The sequence below is a fragment of the Salmo salar genome, chromosome 20, assembly GCF_965601325.2.
Source record: "Salmo salar chromosome 20, fSalSal1, whole genome shotgun sequence".
Classification (NCBI taxonomy): Eukaryota; Metazoa; Chordata; class Actinopteri; order Salmoniformes; family Salmonidae; genus Salmo; species Salmo salar.
Genome location: NC_138310.1, coordinates 55,718,662 through 55,744,864, shown reverse-complemented (window position 1 = coordinate 55,744,864; position 26,203 = coordinate 55,718,662). Strand labels below are relative to the sequence as shown.

The following is a 26,203-nucleotide window of genomic DNA, read 5'->3' as shown; positions in this document are numbered from 1 at the left end:
TTTGCTTATTCATTCATGATTATGTATACATTCTGCAATTAATTAATCTCGCTGTTAGTTCTGAATTGCTTTAATACAGCAGTGCATTCTGACACCATGAATTGAAATAGATTTCTCCTCGTTCATATAGTTGGCAGAAATGTTAAGGGATTAAATATAGACCTCCACTGGCTGAAGGAGAAGAGGATCTTGTAAAATAAGGGTATGTTGCTAGTATTCATTTACGTAGCTGGCTAGCTAGCTTCTTTGCAAAAAAATTGCCTAGTATTCATGGCACATTGTAAATATCTGACTGCTACTAGAATAGTATTCTGTACACGACACAAGACCAGATGCATAAATAAGACAACAAATATTAGTTATATAAAATATGGAACAGTAAATTAAAATGTTCAATATATATTTTGTTTTGGATCAAGGTTGCTAGTAGCTAGCTAGCTGACAGCAAAGGTGTCAGCAAGAAATGAAGTGCAGGAGCTTGTAGTCTTGCATGTCTACTTTGATGCTAATTAGCATTTTTGAATCGGAGAGAAAATAGAGCCAAATATATTGTTAAAAGTCACCTTGTCTGACAGAGTTTACATGGTTATCAAAACGTCACACCAGGGAAAGCCTACATGAGACACAGACCTTGTTTGAAGTGGTTCTAAAATGCCCTATGGAAAAAATTGTGAAAAAAAAGTTGGGGAAATATTTCCCTGTTTGACCGCTAGGTTTTATGATGCATCCGCTGTGGGGCTCTATTGCAGTGGTTCCCAACCAGGAGACTAGGACCCCTGGGGGTACTTGGCCTTTCCACAGGGGGTACTTGAGAAGACTCATGAGACCATAGGCCTACTGGTAAAATGCACATATGGGGGTACTTCAGGGATACTCCTGGCAGAGCAAAATTCATTTGGTGGTACAGTAACCGAAAAGGTTGGGAACCACTGCTCTATTGCTTGGGTGGGCTGGGCACCTCCATAACTGTCAAATATATTGACATTGTTGGGCCCCTTCTAGAAAGAGAAAAGTAAATTTATTTTTACATAATGTCCCGTTGCATTTAGATTCAGTGTCCCTGTCTGAGGACATTGTATGCATTACAATTTTGAAAAGTCACCTTATTCCCCTATAATCCACTTAGTTTTATTTTGAGTGAACTATCCCTTACATTCAATAACAAGCAATTAAATATTTCTCATGAAAATGTTTAGTACGACAGGAAAATAGTATTCTTTACAAATAACGAAAACACTAAAATCACATTTTCACAAGAATTTATAATGAAATTAAATTTCCTACAGTGATAGGAGTTACTTACTTCCCATGGATTTTAACATTCAACCAAGAATAATTATATCATGTCTATCAGGTGCCAGGAGTTTATTTCATGGACTTGTTAAAAACCCACAGTGCTAAGTCTGGAGACTTATGGTCAGTCACAGCCCAAGCCTTCTATGTATAGATTGAGGGCTCAAGGCCATGGATTTGCAATCCAATAATTTCCATGAAACAGTGTTGATAACATGCAACCAGGTCAAGTGGTCATCCAATATAGTGAAAAATATTTTGCCCAATTATTTGAGAGTATGGGAGTCAAAAGATGCAAAACACTGCAAACAGAAAACACAATATCTACAACCGGATTTTGCTATGGAGCAGCGTATATTCCAGCATGTGCATCACTTTTACAGCACAAAAATAAGCACTTGAGAGCATGACCCACCTGACCATAAGAAACATTCTCTGAATTACAATACAAGTGTATTTACACCAAGGTCTTGAACTACCTTTCAACCTCGTTCACCATTCACTTTCAATGCCCTATGAAAATTGAACAAGCAAGATACAGTATATCAAAAATGATAGACATGACAAACAGTTTTCTAATCTGATTTGCAAAGCAAAGTACAAATGTAAAAAATGATTAAAAAAAACTTCAGCCAATATTCAATCAAATCCAGTGACCGGAATAAGTTTCCCCTCATACTTCTTGTGCTGCTTGGATAAATGTATTTAACAAAACAGCGCTAACAGTGTGAAACAAAAGAAACTCAACCGAACATGAATTAAGATGTGCTCCACTTCATCCCTCAGGATTAACAAACTGATTTGATTGAATAGGGGCCATAATTATTTATATCTGTGCAATTTATACAAATAGCATAATATGAGACACTTGCCTGACAGAAAATAAATAGTGTATATTTCAGAGCGATAGGCACTTTCTGTGAGCACGACTTTATGTACAGTGTAACGCATTAAACGGCTTAAGATTCCTTTTCAAAGCTGAGAAAGTAAATTAGTATTTTAAAAAAACAATAACTTCAACGTTCTTTTTAAATGTATTCCATTTGTAATAACTTGATCAACAGAAAGGCATATTTTATAATAATCTATTTACAAATAACTGCCAAAATGAAGTAAACACCAACATAAAGTGTCTTAATAGGGCGTTGGGCCACCACGAGCCAGAACAGCTTCAATGCACCTTGGCACAGATTCCACAAGTGTCTGGAACTCTATTGGAGGGCGGCAACACCATTCTGCCACAAGAAATTGCATCATTTGGTGTTCTCATACAGTACTAAGGGGGCATTTCCATGGTAGCCATAATAATGGCCTGCCCCAGCATTCTTATACATGACCCTAAGCATGATGGGATGTTAATTGCTTAATTAACTCAGGAACCACACCTGTATGGAAGCACCTGCTTTCAATATACTTTGTATCCCTCATTTACTCAAGTGTTTCTATTATTTTGGCAGTTATTCTTATGTCCCATTTGAAGCCTTCAATAAAGCTAGTGCATGGGTTGCATGTATGTCCATCCAATCAACTAGTTATCTCAGTACAGCCTTTTTTTCAGTGCAAACTTTCTTCAGTGGAGGGGCTCCTGATCCCTCTTCTTCCTGTTAGAAATATTGGTATTTAAATAAATTGACTATGGTGATTTCTTTCATGTTATTATTAAGAGCTGTTATCAATAACATTTAATATCCTTTATTAATATAGAAAACGACTTACCTCTGTGCATGGATCTTTTACTCGGACACCAAGGGGCAAAACCAGGTCCTCTTTGATCAATGTTGGAGGCTCATCAGCAACTTCATGTGCTGGCTGGGACGGTTCTGCATATAGAGTGATAGACTGAGTGAAACACTTAAAAGGCATTGAGATATAAACTGTAATTTAGCCAATAGAGTATACCTCAGTTACATGAGTGACATAATAGCTTGGGCCCAGAGTTTTTCCTAGTCAGGTTACACGGTCTGGAAAAGCTCCTCGCCCTACATGGGTGCTGTGTGATGGTGTAGTATGCTAGGCCAACTGTACCGTCCACACTCTCCTGGCCCAGCATGGGTGGTTGAGCGTCTTCGGTCGTGCGGAGGGTTGTGGTGTGGGGAAGAGGACTGACTGCCTCACTGGCATGCTGGGAGCTGGAGCTGCTGCTGTCCATTTTGGGCTGGTAGATATCAGACAGGAAACTCTGGTTGCTGCATTCATCTGCGTTGAAGAGAACAGGAGCGGTCTTGAACGGTTTCAGATCAATATCATTTTCAATTCAGCAGGTAAATTGAAATTACATTTAAACATTTCCACGGACTTGCCCCAAACCCTGTTATATAGAGTATTGCGGCGCTCTAAAACCTGCTCCAAATACAGTGCTGCTTGTGCTGCTCATAGTCAGTCAGTGCCTCACCTTGGAAATCCAAGGTAGAGCTGGTGTTTTCCAACACCACATCTTTTAGACCTCGAACCTCTCCAGTTATGGATTTGCTCCGGTATATCTGAAAGAGAGGAGAGAGAGAAAAATAGAGCCAGCGTAGTTCCATACACAAACTCATTAAATTCATGAACCATATAATGGCCAGACACAGTATTATAAGATAACATACCTGTTTAGTGTCTGTCACAGGCACCCACTTGAATATTCGTAGGGATGTGTCTCCCACTGTTACCCACTTCTTCTCCCTGAAAATGAAATGTAACAGAACAGAGAATAGATTTACTACATTCAGTAATAAAAAGCATGAACCAAAGATTCTGCTGGCGTTGGCTCATTTACTGGTGGCTATGCATAGTGCTAGGCTATGTAAATAGCCTGTGTGATACTATTTTATTTATACGTGCATTTCTGACAAATATTCCTGAAAGTCGCCGAGGGAAACTGCTCAGATGGACGATGGATATTTTCAATGTGGGTCACAGTTATATCAGAATGCGTAATATTGTAACAACATATGGACAAGTGTAGCCATTTTGACAGATTGTGAAAAATTCCGTTAGTCCCGCCCATAGCAATACCGGGCTTCGGCAGCCCAGTCTCTCTATTGGTTGTTGTTTCAATCACTCACCAACCCTTCTAATATTTTACGAGTGAAGTTTGATGTGTGGCGTTGCAGATGTTTACATTTCATTTACATAATCCCCGCGGTTTTACTTACCATTTACGCACTTTTTCAATTGCTGCCAGCACCTTTTTAATATCATCTTTAGCACGACTTCGTGTCTCCGCGCGACCTGACCGTCCGGACATCTTTAGTTGTTGTTACTTTTTGGATATGTCTTTTCTTGCAACTCCAAACTTGCAGTGTGCCTACTCTTCCAATATACTAATATTCTCGCGAGGTTTTAACACCCATTCTCTTTTCCTAGTGGTTGGTCTGTCTGTTTTCTCCATCCTCCCCATCATCTTTGAACCGACGTCATCACATAACCTATTGATTTTACTGTCAATGGTAGTTATTATGCGAATGATGAATATCTGGATATTTTAACCTCATAAATGACATAAACATAATGATTTACATGGTTCATTATATCAAATTGGATATGAGATGATAATCCTTGGGTATGAGAGGAAGTGAGGGGGATGAAGAAACTACAATAGAGAGGGAGTGATCCAATTATATACAGTATGTGTTATTATGGGCCTATCTTTTTAGTCTTGCAGAGGGTTACACTGACCAATAAACACTGATATAGCATGCATTTGTAAGCTTGGTTCTATTGAGCAAACCAGTGCTTGACGTGGACTGAAATTGGTGCCGGTACTCATTTTGTGTGCCGGTACTGTTTATATTTAGGTGCAGGAACTCTGCAATAGTTTTAAACCAATATTTTATCGGAGGTGCAGGAACTGAACCAGTAAAACATTTTAGGTACTGGTACTCAGTTCCGGTGAGCTCCTGCCCAAGTCAAGCACTGGAGAAAACAAATATTGGTTGGCAGGCTCAATCAGCAGGGTGAGATATTTTGTGTAACCTTTATCTATTCTGATCTTATAGCTGTGGCTAACTACCTTAATTAGTGGCGCAGCGGTCCAAGGCACTGCATCTCAGTGCTAAAGGCGTCACTAAAGACACCCTGGTTCGAATCCAGGCTGTATCACAACTGGCCGTGATTGGGAGTCCCATAGGGCGGCGCACAATTGGCCTAGCATCGTCCGGGTTTGGCCGGTGTAGGCCGTCATTGTAAATAAGAATTTGTTCTTAACTGACTTGCCTAGTTAAATAAAGGTTCAATAAAATACATTTGCTAAAATTTCTAAAAACCTGTTTTCGATTTGGCATTATTTAGTATTGTGTGTAGATTGATGAGGGAAAAAGTGAATTTCAACAATTTTAGAGTAAGGCTGTAACATAACAAAATGTGGAAAAAGGGAAGGGGTCTGAATACTTTCCAAATGCACAGTACATATAACTAGGAATAAAGGGACAGATAGTAAACAGTAGCAGCAGCGTATGTGATGAGTCAAAAAAGATTGTGCAAAAGGGTCAATGCTGATAGTCCGGGTAGCTATTTGGTTAACTATTTATCTAACTATTTAGAAGTCTTATGGCTTGGGGATAGAAGCTGTTTAGGGTCCTGTTGGTTCCAGACTTGGTGCATCGGTACCGCTTGCCATGTGGTAGCAGAGAGAACACTATGACTTGGGTGGCTGGAGTCTTTGACCATTTTTAGGGCCTTCCTCTGACACTGCCTGTATAGAGGTCCTGAATGGCTGGGAGCTTGGCCCCAGTGATGTATTGGGGCGTACACAGAACCCTCTGTAGCGCCTTGCAGTCGGATGCCAAGCAGTTGCCATACCAAGCAGTGATGCAGCCAGTCAAGATGCTCTCAGTGGTGCAGCTGTAGAACTTTTTGAAGATCTGAGGGCCCATGCCAAATCTTTTCAGCCTCCTCAGGGGGAAGAGGCATTGTCATGTGTTGGTGTGTTTGGACCATGATAGATCCTTAGTGAGGTGGACACCGGCAAACTTGAAGCTCTCAACCCGCTCTACTACAGCCCTGTCGATCTGAATGGGGTGTGCTTGGCCCTCTGTTTCCTGTAGTCAACGATCAGCACCTTTGTCCTGCTGATGTTGAGGGAGAGGTTGTTGTCCTGGCACCACACTGACTTCATCCCTATACACTTTCTCATCATCGTCAATGATCAGGCCTACCACCATCATGTTTTCTGCAAACTTAATGATGGTGTTGGAGTTGTGCAGAAGGGCACTAGCGTGGCGGATGTGTTGTTGCCTACCCTCACCACCTGGGTGCGGCCCATCAGGAAGTCCAGGATCCAGTTGCAAAGGGAGGTGTTCAGTCCCAGGGTCCTTAGCTTAGAGATGAGCATGGAGGGCACTATGCTGTTGAATGCTGAGCTGTAGTCAATGAACAGCATTCTCACATAGGTGTTAATTTTGTCCAAGTGGTAAAGGCCAGTGTGGAGTGCAATAGAGATTGCGTTATCTGTTAACTTTTTGGGGTGGTATGCGAATTGAAGTGGGTCCAGGGTGTCTGGGATGATGGTGTTGATGTGAGTCATGACCAGACTTTCAAAGCATTGCATGGCTACGGATGTGAGTGTAAATAGTAATTTAGACAGGTTATAGGCCACCAAAGGGTAGTCCCTTTGGTGGCCTACTTAAAATATGTAGGTACTACAGACTGGGTCAGGGAGAGGTTGACACTTGCCAGCTGGTCAGCGCATGCTCTGAGTATGCGTCCTGTGAATGTTAACCTGTTTAAAGGTCTTACTCACATTGGCTATGAAGAGCATAATCACACTGTCGTCCGGAACAGCTGATGCTCTCACGCATGGTTCAGTGTTGCTTGCTTCGAATCTAGCATAAAAGGCATTTAGCTCCTGTGGCAGGCTTGCGTCACTGGGAAGCTTGCGGCTGGGTTTCCCTTTGTAATCCGTGATAGTTTGCAAGCCCTGCCACATCCGATGAGCGTCAGAACTGGTGAAGTAGGATTCAATCTTAGTCCTGTGTTAAAGCTTTGCCTGTTTGATAGTTCGTCGGAGGGCGTAGCGGGATTTATTTTAAGCGTCCGGGTTTGTGTCCCACTCCTTGAATGTTTGCAAACCCAGATCAATGTCCATTAAATCTTGCGATTCGATTTCTGTTAGGTATTTTTAAGATTATGGACACACCCACTGTTACACACACACACACACACACACACACACACACACACACACACACACACACACTATTTTATTCTACATCATGGCATATTACCTAATGCATCAACATGGCTCTGCCTGATAATGAAGATGCATATCAGATGGAGGTGGCCTAGGGCCAGGAGTTTGCTCTTGTCAGGTCATAGATATAGCCTAGCCTTACTATTGGCCAGAGTTTTTTCTGGTCAGGTCACAACCCATCTTCCCTCAATAAGAGGATATGAGATTTCTTCACATGAGAGAATAAGTAAACATACAGCACATTCCTGGAGATTCAATCCCAGTTGACAAACAAGACAGTAAGATAGGCACTGCCTGTCAGCACTACTGTCAAAGTACTGTACAGAAAACCAGCCTGTTGCCAGCTATCAAATATGAGAGGGCCAGCAGAAACCATGGAAATGATCTAATTCAATGCCCACAGGAGTGGACTGGTGACATGCAAGCTCCTGTTACCTACAGTACCAGTCAAACCTTTGGACACAGATACTCATTCAAGGGTTTTTCTTTATTTGTACTATTTTCTACATTGTAGAATAATAGTGAAGACATCAAAACTATGAAATAACACTTATGGAATCAAGTATTAACCAAAGATGTGTTAAACAAATCAAAATATATTTTAGATTTTAGATTCTTCAAAGAAGCCACCCTTTGCCTTGATGACAGCTTTGTACACTCTTGGCATTCTCTCAACCACCTTCATGAGGTAGTCACCTGGAATGCAGGTGTGCCCCGTTAAAAGTTAATTTGTGGAATTTCTTTCCTTCTTAATGCGTTTGAGCGAATCAGTTATGTTGTGACAAGGTATGGGTGGTATACAGAAGATAGACCTATTTGGAAAAAGACCAAGTCCATATTATGGCAAGAATAGCTCAAATAAGCAAAGAAAAACAACAGTCCATCATTACTTAAGACATGAAGGTCAGTCAATACGCAAAATTTCAAGAACTTTGAATGAAATCAAATTTATTTATAAAGCCCTAATAAAAACATCAGCTGATATCTCAAAGTGCTGTACAGAAACCCAGCCTAAAACCCCAAACAGCAAGCAATGCAGGTGTAGAAGCACAGTGACTAGGAAAAACTCTCTAGAAAGGCCAGAACCTAGGAAGAAACCTAGAGAGAAACCAGGCTATGAGTGATGGCCAGTCCTCTTCTGGCTGTGCCGGGTGGAGATTATAACAGAACATGGCCAAGATGTTCAAATGTTCATAGATGACCAGCAGGGTAAATAATAATAATCACAGTGGATGTCGAGGGTGCAACAGGTGAGCACCTCAGGAGTAAATGTCAGTTGGCTTTTCATAGCCGTTCATTCAGAGTATCTCTACCGCTCCTGCTGTCTCTAGAGAGTTGAAAACAGCAGGTCTGGGACAGATAGCACATCCGGTGAACAGGTCAGGCAGAACAATTGAAACTGGAGCAGCAGCACGGCCAGGTGGACTGGGGACAGCAAGGAGTCATCAGGCCAGGTAGTCCTGAGGCATGGTCCTAGGGCTCAGGTCCTCCGAGAGAGAAAGAAAGAAAGAAAGAGAGAAAGAGATATCATTGTGTCAAGAGATATAGTACTAAAACACTTGAGTGTCTCCCTTGATCCTAGGTCCTGGCAGAGTTGTGCAGACTCAGGACAACTGAGCTTTGGAGGAATACGGAGATTTAAAGAGGAGTCCGTAATTTGCTTTCTAATCATCATGATCTTTTCCTCAAAGAAGTTCATGAATTTATCACTGCTGAAGTGAAAGCCATCCTTGGGGAATGCTGCTTTTTAGTTAGCTTTGCGACAGTATCAAAAATAAATGTTGGATTGTTCTTATTTTTCTCAATTAAGTTAGAAAAATAGGATGATCGAGCAGCAGTGAGGGCTCTTCGATACTGCACGGTACTGTCTTTCCAAGCTAGTCGGAAGACTTACAGTTTGGTGTGGAGCCATTTCCGTTCCAATTTTCTGGAAGCTTGCTTCAGAGCTCGGGTATTTTCTGTATACCAGGGAGCTAGTTTCTTATGACAAATGTTTTTTTGTTTTTAGGGGTGCGACTTCATCTAGGGTATTACTCAAGGTTAAAATGAGTTCCTCAGTTAGGTGGTTAACTAATTTTTGTACTCTCACTTCCTTGGGTAGGCGGAGGGAGTCAGGAAGGGCATCTAGGAATCTTTGGGTTGTCCGAGAATTTATAGCACAGCTTTTGATGATCCTAGGTTGGGGTCTAAGCAGATTATTTGTTGTGATTGCAAATGTAATAAAATGGTGGTACGATAGTCCAGGATTATGAGAAAAAACATTAAAATACACAACATTTATTCCACGGGACAAAACTAGGTCCAGAGTATGACTGTGGCAGTGAGTAGGTCCGGAGACATGTTGGACAAAACCCACTGAGTTGATGATGGCTCCGAAAGCCTTTTGGAGAGGGTCTGTGGACTTTTCCATGTGAATATTAAAGTCACCAAAAATGTGAATATTATCTGCCATGACTACAAGGTCTGATAGGAATTCAGGGAACTCAGTGAGGAACGTTGTATATGGCCCAGGAGGCCTGTAAACAGTAGCTATAAAAAGTGATTGAGTAGGCTGCATAGATTTCATGACTAGAAGCTCAAATTGAAATTTGCTTTCATAAATGTTAGCAACACCTCCGCCTTTGCGGGATGCACGGGGGATATGGTCACTAGTGTAACCAGGAGGTGAGGCCTCATTTAACACAGTAAATTCATCAGGCTTAAGCCATGTTTCAGTCAGGCCAATCACATCAAGATTATGATCAGTGATTAGTTCATTGACTATAACTGCCTTGGAAGTGAGGGATCTAACATTAAGTTGCCCTATTTTGAGATGTGAGGTATCACAATCTCTTTCAATTATGGCAGGAATGGAGGAGGTCTTTATTCCAGTGAGATTGCTAAGGCGAACACCGCCATGTTTAGTTTTGCCCAATTTAGGTCGAGGCACAGACACGGTCTCAATGGGGATAGCTAAGCTGACTACCCTGACTGTGCTAGTGGCAGACTCCACTAAGCTGGCAGGCTGGCTAACAGCTAAGATGGAGTCTGTCACTCCTCAACAGGCCAGGCTTGGTCCTGTTTGTGGGTGAGTCCAAGAAATCTACAAATTCTATCTTTTGGGAGGGGCAGAAAACAGTTTTCAACCAGTAATTGAGTTGTGAGACTCTGCTGTATAGCTCATCACTCCCCCTAACTGGGAGGGGGCCAGAGACAATTACTCGATGCCGACACATCTTTCTAGCTGATTTACACGCTGAAGGTATGTTGCGCTTGGTGACCTCTGACTGTTTCATCCTAACATCGTTGGTGCAGACGTGGATAACAATATCCCTATACTCTCTACACTCGCCAGTTTTAGCTTTAGCCAGCACCATCTTCAGATTAGCCTTAACGTCGGTAGCCCTGCCCCCTGGTAAACAGTGTATGATCGCTGGATGATTCGTTTTAAGTCTAATACTGCAGGTAATGGAGTCGCCAATGACTAGGGTTTTCAATTTGTCAGAGCTAATGGTGGGAGGCTTCGGCATCTCAGACCCCGTAACGGGAGGAGTAGAGACCAGAGAAGTCTCGGCCTCTGACTCCGACTCGCTGTTTAATGGGGAGAACTGGTTGAAAGTTTCTGTCGGCTGAATGAGTGACACCGTTTGAGCATTGCTACAGCATTTCCCTCCAGAAGCCATGAGAAAGTTATCCGGCTGCGGGAACTGTGCGAGGGGATTTATACTACCATCTGTACTTACTGGTGGCACAGACACTGTTTCATCCTTTCCTACACTGAAATTACCCTTGCCTAACGATTGCGCCGTAAGGCGATTATTCTCCTGTATATTATGAGTACAGCAACTACAATTAGAAGGCATCATGTTAATGTTACTACTTAGCTTCAAGTTTCTTCAAGTGCAGTCGCAAAAACCATCAAGCGCTATGATGAAACTGGCTCTCATGAGGACCGACACAGGAAAGGAAGACCCAGAGTTAGCTCTGCTGCAGAGTATAAGTTCATTAGAGTTACCAACCTCAGAAATTGCAGCCCAAATAAATGCTTCACAGAGCTCAAGTAACAGAGACATCTCAACATCAACAGTTCAGAGGAGATTGCTTGAATCAGGCCTTCATGGTCAAATTGTTGCAAAGAAACTACTACTAAAGGACACCAATAATAAGAAGTGACTTGCTTGGGCCAAGAAACATGAGCAATGGACATTAGACTGGTGGACATCTGTCCTTTGGTCTGATGATTCCAAATTTGAGATTTGTGGTTCCAACCGCCGTGTCTTTGTGACATGCAGAGTAGGTGAATGGATGATCTCCGCATGTGTGGTTCCCACCGTGAAGCATGGAGGAGGTGTGATGGTGTGGGGGGGCTTTGCTGGTGACAGTTTCTGTGATTTATTTAGAATTCAAGGCACACTTAACCAGCATGGCTACGACAGCATTCTGCAGCGATATGCCATCCCATCTGGTTTGCGCTTAGTGGGACTATCATTTTTTTTTCAACAGGACAATGATCCAACACACCTCCAGTCTGTGTAAGGGCTATTTGACCAAGAAGGAGAGTGATGGAGTGCTGCATCAGATGACCTGGCCTCCACAATCACCTGATGTCAACCCAATTGAGATGGTTTGGGATGAGTTGGACCGCAGAGTGAAGGAAAAGCAGCCAACAAGTGCTCAGCATATGTGGAAACTCCTTCATGACTGTTGGAAAAGCATTCCAGGTGAAGCTGATTGAGAGAATGCCAAGAGTGTGCAAAGCTGTCATCAAGGCAAAGGGTGGCTCCTTTGAAGAATATAAAATATAAAATATATAAGGAATTATTTAACACTTTTTTGGTTACTACATGACTCCATATGTGTTATTTCATATTTCATATCATACAATGTAGAAATAGTAAAATAAAGAAAAAACCCTGAATGAGTAGGTGTCCAAACTTTTGACTGGTATTGTATATAATAACATATTATAACCATATCCATAAAAACATATATTACACACATATTATTAGACTATACTATAACCACCATATTTTTCATTTAGTTCCTTAGTTCATTGTTTACTCTGAATAAAAAATGAATAGGCCACTGGCATTCTGTGTCTATTATGTAGGCTATTGCAGCAAAAACTCAATTAGACACTGAATGTAGGCCTACAGTCATAAACATGGACTTTTCCTACAGGCTTGTCTATATTTACATTATCGTGATAAAGTCTGTACTAACAACCCAAACGCTATCATGTGCCTTCAACCATGCGTAATTGAGCATAATATCAAAATCAATCATTTTCAAATAATAGGGCACCAGGATAGGGCTGTCTAAAAAAAATCTTGGTCAACTGAATGTCATCTGTTCTTTCGACTAATCATTGCTTGAAATGTTTAAATATGTATTTTTCCATACATACATGTTTTAATAAAATCAATATATGCATCGAGCTTGTCTGATGCTTTAAGCTTCATGCCTCAAGAGGGTGCTAGAGATCTAGATAACCAGAAGAAGAAAAAACTTAAACTTAACCTGACCCAACTATTCTCCTCCAGCTGACAACCAGCAACCCCACTGTACATCAGGCTTAATGCTGTGTTCATAACCAAGTGGGGAGTGGGAATTTACCACATAGGACTGGGAAAAAACCACTTGAATGGCCTTCCAAATGGTAATTACTAGTGGGAAACTCTTATATCATCATTAGCTCCCATTTCTCTCACAAGCTTACCACCTACTAAGAAAATTATCTTGATAACAGCATTTTGGCAGTTAAATGCAAAACAATGCATTATTTAAGAAAAGCAATTTATTAATATATTTTCTGAACCCTATCATTTGTTTACAAGCATGATAGCTATACTTTTAGTTTATGGTCTACACAGCTTGTTGGGCATAAGCCACTCTGCGTTTGTCAACGAATTCAAAGCACATGAACGCATCCAACTGGTATTGACCACTTCGCAACTAGTAAAATCCCACCTCCTACTTGGTTACGGACCCAGCTTAAAAACATGACATCGCCTACAGAGGGAGACACGGTGGACAGGCGAAATGACCTCCTGAATTGGTCGACTGCATGGACTATTATTGTCAAATTGTAGAAATAATTTGACGATGACTTTGTAGAAATATTATTTTTCTGTGGAAATTCTAAAGAGACACAATGGACCGAGTGAAGAGTTCCATGCAGCAAGTACCGAACCCAATTCACAAAGCGCTGATTCGTCGGACCGGTGGTGCCAACAGTTTCGAACTTGAAAAGGAGAACTTTGAACGCGGTCAGGTAAAACACTTGTTTAGTGGGAACTTGGGTGAATTCGGGATTTCGTTTACAGAATTAGAAGGGACTAAAATGTGAAGATATTATAATAGTTCTGGTAAAGCTTCGAGTTGGAACCGTCCGTTGCGTTGAAATTGGCAATGATCCTTTCAGCGTGAACGTGCGGACATGTCATGATTCATCTGCTTGACTGATTTGTGCTGCCTCGCACGTTCGAATATCCATGGATTTTTTTGTGAACATTGCTCATGATCCATGCGCGCCAACTTGACCTAAATCGGCGAGTGTTTACATGAATGCATTGTTTACGATGTTTGTAGTACAATGCAGTACTACAGTACCACCACACAATAGCAAGCCAACATCATCCCTATTCTTAGCAGGGGGTAACATCTCTGATATGAGTTTTTGATGGCTCTGCCTCAAATAGCCTAGCACACGTAGGAGCAGAGAGAAAATATGCCATCACATAAAATTGACATTGCAAAGATTATAGAGACATGACATCAGTGTTGGGTCTTCAGTGCAAGATACAAATCTGTTGAAATGGGTCAGTCCTAAGAGCACAGATGTAGTCCTTTTGAGGAATTCCGCCTGATAAGAACAGGTCTGATTTACCATATCTCAGGAGAGGTGACGCCCACAACTGTGGTGAGAGAGAGGCTAAATTCTGTATGTGTTTGCCTGGACTATTCAGAGAGGTAGGCAAAAATGCTTTGTGTGTCTGCCTGAACTATCCATAAATACCACTACCATGTATCGAACTGCAGTAAAAGCCTATTAGTGACTCCTGGACACAGCACTAGAACTATTGACCTGGGATATTGTGATGGGTTCTGGAAAGTGCAATCAGCCTACATACTGGGGTGTGTGAGAGAGTTGGGTGGGACTATCATTGTTGCTTTGATACAGGGAAATAAATTGTAAGGAAGGAAGAAATGGTGGAACTGAGCAGCACTGTTTGTTGATGCGGATTAAAGGGGCAATCCGCAGTTCAAACAAAGTGTTTCTGTAAGAAACTGAGGGATGGGGCTGGAGAATTCATATTTTGAGGCTATATAGTGTTTGTTTACAAACATTGGAGTAAAACAAGCTTATATTCTAGGTTCTGATGGGGTAGGACAGTTGAATTAAGCTCATGAGGCATTTCTAAGTTATATTCTTCAAGAATCAACGGGTATACATCCAAAAATGGATGTAGCAACTGCAGATTCCCCTTTTTTAATGGTTTGGATGTTCTATGAATTATCCATCCCATGTAGCTGATAGGCTGTTACTCAAGAGCTGAAGTCCAGAAAAACGCATGCTCATTTTTCATGCAAGCTACTGAGCTGTGTGGACAAGACACTTTCTCCTTGGCGGTCTCTCCCCCCTCTTCACAGACCAGTCAAAAAAGTAGGTCAGATGAATCAAGCCTCTAAATTACCATGCTCTGCTGGATTTATTTTTCAGCGGTGGCTGCAACCCGCTTTTCCCATCTTCTACTACGACCACTGCTAAATTAATCAGTAAGCTTTTGAGCACTCATTTGTGGGACTGAAGATTCATCCAGAGAGCAAAGTTTTGCTGTCTCTTGTAGTCGTAGTGTGCTGTGACTGTGACATAGACAAGTTTAGGCTTTCACCTAAAATCAATCACACCACATTCCTCTCAAAATTGCTCAAATTGGATATGATTCCTAATCTGGTTATGGCAGTTGTTTTTGTTATGGTAGATTTTTGACAGCAGTCCTAAAGCTGTTCCGCTGCGCAGGGAGGAATCAGTGAAATCTTGTTTGTGCTTTAATACAGGGATCATCCCGAGTTAATCTGATCTGTTGTGGCTTGGATCTGCCTGAATCTGCTGGCTTTCACCACTGTCCCAAAACCACCAGTTTGACTCTGCTATAAGACCTCCTTCCAGCTCCTCTGTTCAGGCACAAGCACTCTAATACAATCTGGCCTGGTCCCAGATCTGTTTGTGCTGTTACACAAATGACCATAGGAGTTGGCAAAATGCAGTCTTTTTATGGTGTATAGAAATGCATTGACACAGAACAAGTCTCTAGAGTAGACTGATAGTGGTACGGGTGAAGTTATGGGTCCCAGGGCTCCTATCTCGGCGAGGCTTAAAGCCTGAGAGTCGGGTAAACAACAAGGGTGTGTTCAGACTCCGAGTCCTCGCTCCATCATTTTGTCTGCAGAGTTATAAAAAATACCTCACCCAGACCAGGTAACACATACAGCATACATATAATGACATGTTTAGAGACCTGAAATTAGTAATGCTCTCTCTATTTGTGGATGGAATTAATCTATGGTGTAGTTGTTTATGAAGGACTGCCATTGTAACAGTATAGCTTCCGTCTCTCTCCTCGCCCCAACCTGGGCTTGAACCAGGGACCCTCTGCGCACATCAACAACTGACACCCCACGAAGCATTGTTACCCATCACGCCACAAAAGCCGCGGCCCTTGCAGAGCAAGGGGAACAACTACTTAAGGTCGCAGAGCGAGTGACGTCACCCGATTGAATCACTATTAGCGCGCGCCACCGCTAACTAACTAGCCATTTCACATCGGTTACACCATGCCTCTCTCTGGAGTCACAGTTGTACTGCTACGTAACAGTTTCTCATCGGTCATGAAACATAATGGCACAGTTGTTAAAAATGAGCTCAGTGACCATCTTGAGAAACTATTTGTCTTGAAACAATAAAAGAGTCCTGGTTTAATTAGTTTCTATTTATTCCTGAAATAGGCTAGAAGGCCGAGACTACATGTTGATGTTTTTCCATCCATCTTCCCTGGAATGCACTATGGTGATGAACACCACTGTTGTGGTCAGAAACCATAGCTAAGTACTGCCTGCTACAATGACAGAGTGTCTGTCTGGATAGTCGTCTGAAATGAGAGAAACATGGCTGCGTCTGTGGGAAGGCTACTTCCGTTCAGCCCGGCACCCCACTTTAGAACCTCTCCTGGGTCTCCCAGACTGGGCTTTCTATTGTGGGATACATCCTGAGATCGACTCCACCACACAGCAGTGTGGCTTACATAATTAAGGCCATACATTTAGATCCAGATCCTTCCTGCCTGCCTCCTGCATCCCACAGCTCTCCAAGGCAGGCTGCCTCTGGATATTCAGTATGGGTCGTTCCATGTCATTTCAGCAAGCCATAACACCCGCTATCTTAAATTGTTTCTGTTACAAACAGATAAGATTAGCATTCCTGCAACATTATTTGGTTGAAATATAATTAGATCTCTGAGAAAATAAGCTAATTGATTGCACCCAAATTGGCCATTTTTAATTTATAGGATTCATAGCGATTCAATGAAGAATCCAAAGAAATTGTCAAAAGCTGCCTTTAAAATAAAAGAGTAATCACCTGGATCAGTACCATCTAGTGGCCAGAACCTGGTAATATCAGGATGTAGGATGGGACACAAACCTAACAACTTCAATGACTTTCACTGAACAGTGGAGAAAAACATCACCAAATTCACTGGGAATGAAGAAACAATACTCTGATCTGCAGTTCCATACTGCTTGTCAGACATAGAGAACTGATACTATATACTCGTTGTTGGGGTGGGATTGGGGGTCCGTGGGTGACAATTTCTTTGGATTCCTCATGTCTTACTCATTGTTAGAAAACCGTTTAGTCCAAATTGGATGTTAGGTACTATATTTATTGAATATTATAGGAATCCTATAAATTAAATTTGAACTAAATGATGTTGCAGGAATGCTAATCTTATGTTTCTAACAACATAAACAATTTCATAACAATCTGAGATGGTGGGTGTTGAAATCCTCTGCTTTTTGAGAGTAAGAGTCATTCTGACACTTTTGGATGATGTTAACAGTTTTTAGTTCTTAGATCATGTACCTTGGTTTGACTAAGAACGCCTTTGCCCACTTTAGCAGGGCACTGTGGTGCCCTGGCAGCTGTGGAATGTCCCTTAGGCACAAGCAGCACAGCAGGGTGGACTCTCTAATCTCTCTGTCTGTTACAAATACTCTTGCTCTTCCTTTTTTCTCTTCCTGCCTTTGTTGTTACACCCACCCTGTGCTTGTACCCTGTCATTATAACCAGAGAGAGGTAGTTACATACACACACGCACAGGGAGAGCGAAAGCGGCCCTGGCCCACTAAAACCACTGAGGCAGCAAAAACAGCAGGCACTGGCCTGTGGCCTCATTGCACCGGCTGTAAATTAAAAAGTCCTGGACATGAGTGGCAGGTCAGCCATTGGAACAAAGTGCTGAGATGAGATCACAATGGCATTAACTCTGGCATTTAATTTGGAGTGGATTAGATATTTTACAAGCTGAAAAAAGTTAATTGGACATTGGATGCTTAGGTTACATCATCACAAGGACCTACATTTGTATTATTGAGTTCATCATTACAATAATACTTGTGATTTTAGATCTAATTTCTATCAGACTTGATATTATTATTGAGTAAAACCAGTATTGCTTAGTGGATACTGTTCTCACACACAGTAGCGATATGCCCTGAGTCTGGCCAATTGGCTAGAAGGGCCTACTCCGCAATGAAATGCCGGCGTGACCTACCAGTAAGTTGATTTTTGGTCAGGAACTGTTTTGTCTCAGCTGTGTTCAAGGCCATTATATGAACTTTGCCCACAGAATTGAGACAGAGGGGACTTTCACCCTTGAAACTTGGTGTGTGTGTGTGCTCGGCATCACCATCACCAAGGCGGAATCAATGTATGGGGACCCAGATGAAAAGAGAAACTCAAGTTTTGTAAACAATCAATATTCTACAACTGACTACAATTTAAACATGATACTCAGAGGCCTAGAGTAGTGTATGTGAGAATTGCAGCCTCTCCATAAAGCTGTGCTCGGTGGGTCCACCCACACAGTACCAGGAAGTGAAGAGACTGTGGTGGAGAGCAGGCTTTGTCTGAAGAGTGACTGTTTCTGTGGAGCGGCCAGTCTGCCAGCAGGAGAATGGGTCACATAATGATTACTGTGGACTATGCTCTTCAGTTGGCCCTAGTAGTTATAATAATAGTAACTTTATTTGTTCATGTGCTTTTCGTGCATGACGTGCAAACAATTCCGAAATGAGGCTAAAGAATGATATGCTTGGTCTAATATTGACTTGTTTGTGCTTTTTCTATAATTAAGGAGCCTACTCTTTGAATAGCTATCTGAAATTATCTGAGCTGTTCGATTTCTTTTGTGAAGGTTCCACAGTGCAATCATTTCATGATTCTGATATAAACCTGTCTCAGAGTATCCAGAGGGGGGCACTATTTACCTACAATTACTCTGTCGGCTAAAGTTTATAGCCACATTGCCTCAGCATAGCTGAAGACTGAAAACGGCTCCTTTTTGCAGTAGAGTCACAGCATATCTTTGATGTTGACAGTGACTTACTTTAATTATGCTACTGTAGGCTACACTTTTCGTATAGCACGTCATATTTCAATATGGCCCATTGACATAGGCCTACATCAGAGAGTAACGTTATGGCCACATGTAAGCAGTCACCCAATCACTGATGATTTGTTATACTGGTGATGGAAAGTTACATTGTTTACCATCATGATTATTTGTAGTGTGTCCGAGCCACGCTGCTCTGGTGTCTTGCCTTCTCATCTTTTCTTTGATCGTTTTTTTTCTCATCAGGATTGTATAATTTGTTACATGGTGAGGAACGAGGTTAGTTTGGGCGGGGGTTTGTGCCATCCCCGGTCTGCACCTATTGTCTCAGTGAGAGCACGCTGTTGTTTACACAAAAGCCCCGGACAGATATTAAATACTCGATGCTTAGAAACTGTCATGTCGTTTTAAATACAGCAATCTAAAATGGTATGAAACATATGCGGAAAATGCAGAGAAGCAGCGTACCGTACACGTTCCCGTGTGTAGACTGTACTTTTCTGGAGAGTTCGGTTCCGCTTCTTGACAGTCGGATGCTGTGTTTGGGAGCCCCCACCGTTAACTGAGCACGTAAGACCGGGGAGAGTAGAATGGACACGGAAGGAGAGCATTTGATACCAAATCGGGACACATGTTGAGTTAACGGGCCCACTCCACCACCCTTTCCTTCAAAAGCGTTTCTAGATTTCTCATTTCCCAGTTGTAGAGTATTGTGTCGGAAGTATTGCCAGCGACCCGCTTTGTCTTTGATCTCACAGCCACCCTGCATTTTTCTGAGACTATGGATCTTAGTAAAATGGTAGGTTTCCAGATATCGATTTGTTTTTCCATTGAGCATTATTGCGTTAAAGGCGCAACAGATATGCATGTTTATGGCGAGAGGGAACTAATTTGATACCAGGATTGTTTCTTCAGGACATGTAAGATACTGCATATGTTCATGTTCGCTCTAAATCATTTGCTTATCATTAAACTATATCGAGGTGGTGTTTTTAAGTTGGCCGTGTAGGATATGGTTTGTTATAGGATAGTCCAGACTCCAGTCAGATGCATGTTTTAGTGTAGGCTATAACTAGTGTATTGGGCTATAGTTTGCTAACGAATTTCCCTGGACGGATCGGATGTTTCCCCCTTTTATTTGTTCACAGTAGCCCGTTCTCTATAGTCTTTAGATAACGTAAGCACGCGTACGTTTTTCGCGGTGACTAGAATGTCAACGAGCTATCTGACTGTGTTGTTTTGTTGGACGATAGCGATGTCAGACATACATTTATGGTAGCCCAGCTGCTTTACAATGTGTGTCATGGTCAGCTAAATACTTTATATAAGGCTACTAGAGACAGCAGTTTATTTAGTAATAGGTTGAATTGCACAATCCATAAATGTAAAAAAAAATTAAAATACGAACAACCAGGGACATAAGATACAGCATTATAAAAACAAACCATGCATGATTTAGTTCGGACGAATAATCACTCTTATTGATACACAACCATCACATTTTTATTACAGCATGAGTGTTATTGCAAATATCATGGGTTATAGTGACAGAGGCTATGTATGCTGTTGTGAATGATTTATCATGAATGGCCTTCAACAGCCGATGGAGAACGTTGATTAGTAATTTGTGAATAGGGGAATCCCCGCTTGAGAAATCCCCTCAGGGTCAGTTCAACACTGGCAGGACTTGGTGTGAGTTCCGGAGCAGGTGTACTAGCAGGGCCAAAGCACCAAAACTGCCCTTTCAGTGCCAACACAGTGTAGGCTACTCTGGCTCTGTATAGAGGAGTGGGGGAAGGGGGCTGATACGAAAGCATCTCCAGGGGCTTTGTGCTCCTCCCTGAAAGCTCATTGGCATGGAGGTAGCTGCTGAGGACACACAACAGTTTGTTTGTGACAGACACTGGTTGTGATGTGGAAAAAGTTTCTCAGTTGTTCTTGGAAGCAACACCGGTTGCTCAAAGTCATGTTATAAATATGTTATTGGAGCGCTGTTCACTGCTCTGGATCAAACAGACGAAGCCTCAAGGCTGCTCTCCGAGACGAATTCCTCTCTATCTCAGCCAGAGGAGGATAAAGGCCTGCCTGTCAGTGTCCTCTGCTTTGGTCATTTATGTCATGAACTGAGAGACAACGGTATGAAAACATCAACGCTCTTGGCAGATGCAAGAATCAAAAACAGATATCAAATCGTTCTCAAAGAGGGCCCAGAGAACAGCCTTGCCGTTTACATCTTGGGTATAGGCCCCACTATTGTTAAGGTAAACTAAAACCTAGTCTTGTAAGACGATATTACATTTCTACAGTGTCATAGCATCTTTATCAAGGTTAATTAGTGCGAATGTGCATAGAGAAACCACAAACTAATTCAGCTGCAGATGTGCTTGCCCTTTTACAGTGCTTTTATGACGTCAGCTCTTCTTCAGGAATTAGTTTGTGTTTTTCACACAGTCTGTCTAGTGTGACGTAATGTGAAGTGAGTAACTTTTCAGGAAGTGGCTAGTAGCTATTCTTAGTTCAAGATATCCATCTAAAGCAGTCGTTGTCAATAGGAGAACATTATTAGTGTCAAACAGCTACAAATGTTGTGTGTCTGTCTCTGCAAAATGTAAAAAGTATGTCCAATTGACCTATTGGGGCAACTTGGAAGAGGCTGGCAAAGGAAACATGGAGCTGTGAGGTCTGTTTGGGTTGGCACCGGGTACTAGGCCTGAGGTGGAGGAAGAGGGGAGGAGCTGGGTGCATTTTTCAGCAGAAAGGAAATGGGCAGGAAAAAATGTGCCAAGACAGGAAGCCTGATTTGAGCACCCCCCCCGTCTCTCTACCACACCCCAGACCTACTGACCCTCTCTCCACCACAGCACCTCCGTGTACAGACAGCGACCCATGTTTCCTGTTTTCATTCTCTGCTTACCCATTCCTCTTGAAGTGGTGGACAAGTCTTCACAGTACCAGCGCAGCAGCCCACCATGCACCTTCTGTCCACGGTGCCTGAATCTCCCCATACAGTGCATTCAAAAAGTATTCAGACCCCTTCTATTTTTCCATAGTTTGTTACGTTACAGCTTTTCTAAAATTGACAGGATTGTGTCAAGGCACAAATACCAAAAAATGTATGCAGCATTGAAGGTCCCCAAGAACACAGTGGCCTCCATTATTCTTAAATGGAAGAAGTTTGGAACAACCAATACTTTTCTTAGATCTGGCCGCCCCCACAAACTGAGCGATCGGGGAAGAAGGGCCTTGGTGATGGAGGTGACCAAGAACCTGTTGGTCACTCTGACAGAGCTCCAAAGTTCCTCTGTGGAGATGGGGAAAGCCTTCCAGAAGAACAACCATCTCTGCAGCACTCCACCAATCAGGCCTTTATGGTAGAGTGGCCAGATGAAAGCCACTCCTCATTTAAAAGGCACATGACAGCCTGTTTGGAGTTTGCCAAAAGGCACCTAAAGGACTCTTACACCATGAGAAAAAAGATTCTCTGGTCTGATGAAATCAAGATTGAACTCTTTGGCCTGAATGCTAAGTGTCAATGGGAAGGAGACCTGGCACCATTCCTACGGTGAAGCATGGTGGTGGCAGCATCATGCTGTGGGGATGTTTTCCAGCAGCAGGGACTGGGAGACTAGTCAGGATCGAGTGAAAGATGAACGGCGCAAACTACAGAGAGATCCTTGATGAAAACCTGCTCCAGAGTACTCAGGACCTCAGACTGGGCCAAAGGTTCACCTTCCAACAGGACAACGACCCTAAGCACACAACCAAGACAACGCAGGAGTGGCTTCGGGACAAGTCTTTGAATGTCCTTGAGTGGCCCAGCCAGAGAACGGACTTGAACCTGATCTAACATCTCTGGAGATACCTGAAAATAGCTGTGCGGTGATGCTCCCCATCTAACCTGACAGAGCTTGAGAGGATCTGCAGAGAAGAATGGGAGAAACTCCCCAAATACAGGTGTGCCAAGCTTGTCGTGTCATACCCAAGAAGACTCAAGCTTGTAATTGCTGCCAAAGGTGCTTCAACAAAGTACTGAGTAAAGGGTCTGAACTTTTTTTATACATTTGCAAAAAAATGTAAACCTGTTTTTGCTTTGTCATTATGGGGTGTGTGTGTGTGTGTGTGTGTGTGTGTGTGTGTGTGTGTGTGTAGATTGAGGGGGAAGTAAACAATTGAATCAATTTTAGAATAAGGCTGTAACATAACAATGTGGGAAAAAGTCAGTGGGTCTGAATACTTTCCGAATGCATGGTATAAGATAACACAAACTCTCCCCTTGTTTCTCCCACCCCATAATCGGTGAGTTCATCGTACCGTTCGATCATATGAATGTCCCAAGGTTGGCTGTGAAAAATCTGTGAGATCCTGATTTTTTATTTATGTGTTTTTACTCATTATTTTCTTCAGAAAAAGGAATGTGAGGAATCTACGAAGAGATGTGGCCAGATAAAAGCACTACTGTGGGAACAGGGAATAGTGTGTGCTGCTTGGCCCCTGCTTGTGATTTGGTGTGGTTTCAGCACTGTGTGAACAGCAGATCATCTAAAACACTATAGAGACCACCACCGGAAAAGCACCCCTCTTCCATGTAGCTTCTTCCATAGGACGGCGCACGATTGGCCCAGCGTTCACCGGATTAGGGTTTGGCTGGGAGTAGGCCGTCATTGTAAATAAGAAGTTGTTCTTAACTGACTTGCCTAGTTAAATAAAAATTGTAATGTAACGATGGCAGCTCCCAAAACTCGTTAGAACTCAGGCTTATTTTTATTAGACTGATTGTGTTAATTGATTGATTCAATTGATCATAATTGTTGTTGCACAGGAGTAGAGGGTGCTATCTCTAAATACAGATGTTTTTGGACCATCATTAAGTTTATTCTGCTCTTCAACAAGTTTCCTGGAGCAGTGATAAAAATTATACTTTGCTGCCGTCATAATCATGTAGTGTCCTAGTGCCGATACGTCTGCAGGAGACATTCCCTATTATGCCATGGGATGGGCCGTTAGTCATGTTCATGTGAAGCATTCAAAACCATTATTCAAATGTTTTCTTTGGGCAAATAACTCATCAATGTGAGATCGCTGCATTATTAAATGGGCCCTGACTGGGCTGCTTTTAAGGCACCGGCTAGGTCCTGCGCAGTACTAGACAACACAGGCTCATGCTGAATCCCAATCCACCCTTAAGGCCTGGGCACTCCTGTAGATCTCAAAGGATCAGATAGATTTAAGCAGTATGGTAATTCCTTCACCTTGCCTTCTGATAGGCTGGGTGGAGTTTAAACCATATTGCTCACGCCTATCCTTTAAGAACGGCCTACGCATTCGTTGATAACGTTTGTTTCTTGACAGTGCCGCTGCCACACAGCCAGGCGAGGACTAGCATATCAATGGTGACGGGAGAGGCCTCCAGAGTTCTCTGTGCACGACGTAGGTGTGCCCAGTCCAGACTAGGCTGTCTGTGAGGCAAGCCTCATCCCCCAACACACTCACCACCAGTCTGTTTCTCACTTCCTAATTTAATTTTATAGCAGTCATCATCTCACTGCATCGGCTGCCCATACTGCGATGAGATGAGTTAATAGGCCTGTCAATGCCAGCTAGCCGCTCCAGCTTCCAGTCCCATTGGCTTGCCAGGAGTCCTGGGCAGCTGACGCTCTCTTTCAGATGGACGACAAAGTCGCTCTGTGGACTAATTGGGTCGTTCCTGTGTGGGAACCGCTTGCACAAGTGCTGGGAGCCTTTCATCGTTCCTTGGTTTTCAGAAACTTTTTATTAATTTTTTTTAGGGGGAAAATTGGTGTGGTGTTTTGAGTGAAATGTAAGGGTAGATACGAGTGCTATTTTTACACTGAACAAAAATATAAATGCAACATGTAAAGTGTTGGTCCCATGTTTCATGAGCTGGAAATAAAGATCCCAGAAATGTTTCATATGCACAAATTTGTTTACATCCCTGTTAGTGAGCATTTCTCCTATGCCAAGATAATCCATCCACCTGACAGGTGTGGCATATCAAGAAGCAGATTTAAACAGCATGATCATTACACAGGTGAACCTTGTGCTGGGGACAATAAAAGGTCACTCTAAAATGTGCAGTTTTGTCACACAACACAATATGCATGTTGACTGCAGGAATGTCCTCCAGAGTTGTTGCCAGAGAATTGAATGTTAATTTCTCTACCATAAGATGCCTCCAACGTCGTTTTATAGAATTTGACAGTACGTCCAACCGGCTTCTCAACCTCAGACTACGTGTATGGCGTTGTGTGGGCGAGCAGTTTGCTGATGTCAACGTTATGAACAGAGCGCCCCATGGTGGCGGTGGGATTATGGTATGGGCAGGTATAAGTTACGAACACAATTGCGTTTTATCGATGGCAATTTGAATGCACAAAGATACCGTGGCAAGATCCTGAAGCCCATTGTTGTGCCATTCATCTGCCGCCATCACCCCATGTTTCAGCATCATAATGTACAGCCCCATGTCACAAGGATCTGTCCACAATTCCTGAAAGATGAAAATGTCCCATCGACGTGTACGACAGCGTGTTCCCGCCAATATCCAGCAACTTCGCACAGCCATTGAAAACGAATGGGACAACATTCCACAGGCCACAATCAACAGCCTGATCAACTCTAGGCAAAGGAGATCCCGCTCTGCATAAGGCAGATGGTGGTCACACCAGATATTGACTGGTTTTCTGATCCATGCCCATATAAAAATTAAAAAATATATATCTGTGACCAACAGATGCATATCTGTATTCCCAGTCAGGGGAAATCCATAGATTAGGGCCCTAATTTATTTCAATTGACTGATTTCCTTATATGAACTGTAACTCAGTAAAATTGTAGAAATTGTTGTGTTTATATTTTTGTTCAGTATAGAAGATGCTGTAGACTGTATTTGCAGTATTTATATCCAAGTGGAATCTAGATATGAGATTTTGTCCAGTCTCCTCCTAAGCGGTTTTCAATAAGTCTCATCCATCCTGCAGTGGATTCTCACAGACAAACAATGGTGACACTTGAAAAGGTCAAACATTAGCTTGCCTGTGGTCAGATCTTCAGTAAACACAGAGGA

General features: G+C 42.4%; 2 protein-coding genes across 7 annotated transcripts in view; one reads left to right on the top strand and one right to left on the bottom strand.

Annotated features, from left to right (window-relative positions):
• Nucleotides 1-1,242: 1,242 nt before the first annotated feature.
• On the bottom strand, nt 1,243-19,730 carry LOC106580880 (B-cell CLL/lymphoma 7 protein family member B-B). 4 transcript variants are annotated; one of them, XM_014162404.3, is made up of 6 exons: nt 19,588-19,730; nt 3,882-3,957; nt 3,686-3,773; nt 3,319-3,489; nt 3,010-3,113; nt 1,243-2,894 (listed from the first exon to the last, which is right to left on the bottom strand). In XM_014162404.3, the coding sequence occupies exons 1-6, from the start codon at nt 19,728-19,730 to the stop codon at nt 2,826-2,828; spliced, it is 651 nt and encodes a 216-aa protein (XP_014017879.1). In that variant the 3' UTR covers nt 1,243-2,825. The 4 variants fall into 4 exon arrangements, with proteins under 4 accessions (XP_014017879.1, XP_014017880.1, XP_082822672.1 ...); XM_014162405.3 differs by lacking the exon at nt 19,588-19,730 and adding an exon at nt 4,431-4,610; XM_082966546.1 differs by lacking the exon at nt 19,588-19,730 and adding an exon at nt 4,113-4,263 and having other exon boundaries at nt 3,882-3,953.
• LOC106580873 (huntingtin-interacting protein 1) overlaps nt 13,420-26,203 on the top strand; it is a 40,216-nt gene continuing 27,432 nt past the window's right edge. Inside the window, exon 1 of one of the 3 annotated variants that reach the window (XM_014162394.3) lies at nt 13,420-13,718. In XM_014162394.3, the coding sequence (XP_014017869.2) occupies nt 13,599-13,718 (120 nt within the window). In that variant the 5' untranslated portion in view covers nt 13,420-13,598. Of the gene's footprint in view, nt 13,719-19,675; nt 19,919-20,161; nt 21,381-26,203 lie in introns of those variants that run through there. The other 2 variants (XM_082966542.1, XM_014162392.3) reach the window with 2 other exon arrangements.

Coding starts and splice junctions, on each gene's coding strand:
- LOC106580880 (XM_014162404.3), bottom strand. CDS start 19,730: ATGCTCTCCTTCCGTGTCCATTCTACTCTCCCCGGTCTTACGTGCTCA. Junction 3,774..3,881: donor CTGTGACAGACACTAAACAG/GTATGTTATCTT, acceptor CCTCTCTTTCAG/ATATACCGGAGCAAATCCAT. Junction 3,490..3,685: donor CTCTACCTTGGATTTCCAAG/GTGAGGCACTGA, acceptor TCTTCAACGCAG/ATGAATGCAGCAACCAGAGT.